Source organism: Gymnoscopelus microlampas, assembly GCF_963454915.1.
Source record: "Gymnoscopelus microlampas genome assembly, chromosome: 21".
Taxonomy (NCBI): domain Eukaryota; kingdom Metazoa; phylum Chordata; class Actinopteri; order Myctophiformes; family Myctophidae; genus Gymnoscopelus; species Gymnoscopelus microlampas.
In genome coordinates this window covers 42,285,344-42,288,876 of record NC_139958.1, presented here as the reverse complement: position 1 = coordinate 42,288,876, position 3,533 = coordinate 42,285,344, and the positions used below count along the sequence as shown (strand labels likewise).

Below are 3,533 nucleotides of genomic sequence, written 5' to 3'. Positions count from 1 at the left end.
CAATGATCAATTAATCCACTGTAGAACTGGGTTGTCTTTTCAGTTCTGGATTGTTTACTTTGTTCAGTTTATAGTTTGTCTTTATTATTCATGTTGGTTATAGTACTTGTTGTTTGTTTTGTCCATCATGTTTGACTTATATTCAGTGGTTTAAAGCTGATTGGTGGATTTGTAGATAGGCCAACACCAGTGTTGGAAAGTAACTAAAGTAATATGTAACTTTTTTTGCCAGTAACTAGTAAAGTAACTAATTACTTTTGGCAGGGAGTTACTTTGTATAATACTTTTTAAACAAGTATTATGTAATAAGTAATCTATTACTATGTTTTAGTAACTTTTCCAACACTGGCCAAAACATTATCATTGGCTCTGTAATCTTTAATGCAGCCTTCTGTGTTTTACATTTACATTTCACTGTGATCCGTGGTCAGGCACGTGCACACATAGACATCAAAGAGAGCTTGAGCCCCTGCCCCTTTACTTACCTTTAAAAAGTGCCCTCTCCAGACCATGAATGCAGCATTTACTATGGTGAAATAATTGCACACACCCTCTCTCTCCATGCCGTACTCGAAGGCAGCATTCAAGAGAATTGTCTTTTCCAAACTCTCCTGAACTTGCATGCAGCATTTTTTGTGTCCTCTGTGTATGCCGATGTCGATGTCGTACTCCGCATCTCCAGTAAAGGATTGATGATACTTAGTTGACCGCGGTGTCACGCACCGAAAATATCCGCTCTACAAGCTCACAACGCCTCACAGCACGACACGTTGTGAGCTTGTAGATTTCCATATTGTAGCTCTACACTGGTTGCAATTATTAACCATCTTCAGATATAGTTAGGTTTAATGATAATATAGTTCATTACAGTGTATTTAATATGTGTTACTGTGGAGCTATTAGATAAAGCTGGGGGGTCATTATTTAAGACAGAATAGTCATTTCAATTATGGTTAATCTTAAAACCTCCTAAGTCACATGTATTCGTTATTATGACTAACATACAGTAAACCTCATTTTACAGACTGAACTGACAGAATGTGTCAGACAACAGAGAGGAGTTGCTGACAGAAATGTGAGTGTGGTGATCTGTCCAGACTGGTCGACTACATCTTCATCACAGAAGATCAAAGATGTCCTTCTACATGGTGTGACTCTGTGTTCTCCTGGACCCCACGCTGTCCTGTTGAACGTTCCTGTCTGGACCAGTTTCTCTGAAGCTGACAGGAGATCAGTGGAGGAACACATGGAGCTGCTGGGGGACAGAGTCTGGAGACACACTCTGGTTCTGTTCACAGTGGGATTCTGGCTGGAAGAGAGATGTGTTGAGGAGTACATAGAGTCTGAAGGAGAACCTCTGAGGAGGATCCTTGAGAAATGTGGGTACAGGTTCCATGTTCTACACAGCTTCAAGCGGGAAATCTCAGAAGTAAAAGAGCTGATGGAGAAAGTAGAAGACATGGTGACGAGGAACAGAGGACACTTTGTACCTTCAGACTCAAGAGAAGACGGGTCTGTCAGAGACACAGGACACCTCATGGAGGGACACGAGACGAGACAGAAGACTCAGTTTGAAAGACTGACAGGAAAGCAAACATTTACTGCTGAAGAATGGAACAGACGAGAAGAAGAATGGACGAAGAGAGAGGAGGAAGGGAGGAGGAGAGAGGAAGAATGGAGGAGGAGAGAGGAGGAAGGGAGGAGGAGAGAGGAGGAGATGATAGAGAAGGTGTTGAAGTTTGTGGTGAAGGAGCCAGAAGAACCAACCCTGCCAGCTGTCAAGAGAAGAAGGATGAGCATTGACTTCACTCCTCCAAGCAGTGAGTATCAATATAATTTATATGACACTTCAATGTGATCGTTTTTTACAATGACTTATAAATGTTATTTCTGAATACAGATAAACTCACTTTAGTCACTAAAATACTTATACACATAAAAGGAAGCAATACACATACTTTAAAGGAACATTTATATTTGTATCCTGTGCTTCTCAATAAAAAATATTTGAAACACAAAAGACACTAGAAAAATATTGACTTATACTTAGATAAGATATAAATAGACAGAATCATCATGACATCGTCACAACCAAAAATGTATTTCCAGGTAGATAACGCCAGCAGTGTAGCATTTGAGCATAACCTCATTTCTATAAGAACAGGACACTTATGATATTGTTATTGACCATTAGAAATATATTGTTCCACATATCCACACGTTGACAAACTAGACATAGGTAATGTTCTGAAGACTTGATTTGGTTATTGTGTAGATACCCATAGACTTTCTATACAGAAATACCTGTTTGTTTACAAACATTCTGATCTGGTCTGTTTACATTTGAACATAAATCATGACACACGCACATGCACACGCACGCGCACGCGCATGCACACACACACACACACACACACACACACACACACACACACACACACACACACACACACACACACACACACACACACACACACACACACACCCAGGGGGTAGCGGAGACAATATATAATAAGTATCTTGTTTTGTGTTGCAGTGAGTGGTGGAACACCATCTGAAGCAGGAAGTTCATACCACTGGTCACCTGACAAGGTTTATGATTGGCTGCTGAAGAGACATGCTGGATCAACAGCGCCCTCTTCAGGATACGACACCATGACTGAAGCTCCCAGCCAGCCAGACACTGATGTGATGAGTGAGGAAGATGAAGATGTTTCATAGATGAAACTTTAGTTTGACAATCACTGTGGTTTTAGCCGCAGTCGTGTTCCATGCATCTCTAATAACTGCATTGGATCAATTGGAACACAGATTACTTTTTACATTTCTTCTAACCTTTCTGGACAGACAAGGTTTCCATCTGATGGTGACAATATCAAACATGATCATTGTCATACTCATAACATTGATTTATTTTATATATTTACTCATGTCAGTTATTCATAATCATGATAACTGAGAAGGACTTAATATTTGTTAATCTTTGGTTAATTTGGTTAATTAATATTTACACACGCACGCAAACATTTGTTCTTGAACAAATGTTTTCTTGTATATTATAATGTGGACACATTTCTATGTTGGTATAAACTATATCATTGTTTAGGTTCAAACTGATTTGTCAATGTCAGCTAATGAGGAGCTTCAACAGCAAATTCAAATACACATATTTGATCATTTATCTACTTTATCTAAAATAATACTACTAAATCAGCTTTGTACAGAAGATGAAGCTAAACATTTGAAACTAGATGTGATTTAAGGTGTATTTACATGTTATTATGATATTTGTACTTGTTTCAGATCAAATATAAAATACATTCACAGTGAACTTCAGTTCATTGAGATGATGATGATATAGATTCATACTTGTTGTATTTTTTTTCTTTTGTTTGGTGTGAGGGATCCTGTATGTTAATGTGTTTTGTCTCATCTATCAGATAATAAATCACTGTTTCATGTAAAAATACAGTACTGGAAATTATTAGTTTGATCTCTATTATCTACCAGCTCTATTAAATCATGTGTTTATT

At 38.1% G+C, this 3,533-nt stretch overlaps 1 protein-coding gene across 1 annotated transcript; it reads left to right on the top strand.

The window, feature by feature from the left end:
- Window positions 1–654: 654 nt before the first annotated feature.
- On the top strand, window positions 655–2,949 carry LOC311037296 (uncharacterized protein; the record flags this gene model as incomplete). Its single annotated transcript, XM_084046419.1, has 3 exons — window positions 655–681; window positions 1,025–1,820; window positions 2,537–2,949. 3 exons carry the CDS (start codon window positions 655–657, stop codon window positions 2,719–2,721), a joined length of 1,008 nt encoding a protein of 335 aa, XP_083902545.1. The 3' UTR covers window positions 2,722–2,949.
- Window positions 2,950–3,533: the final 584 nt, after the last annotated feature.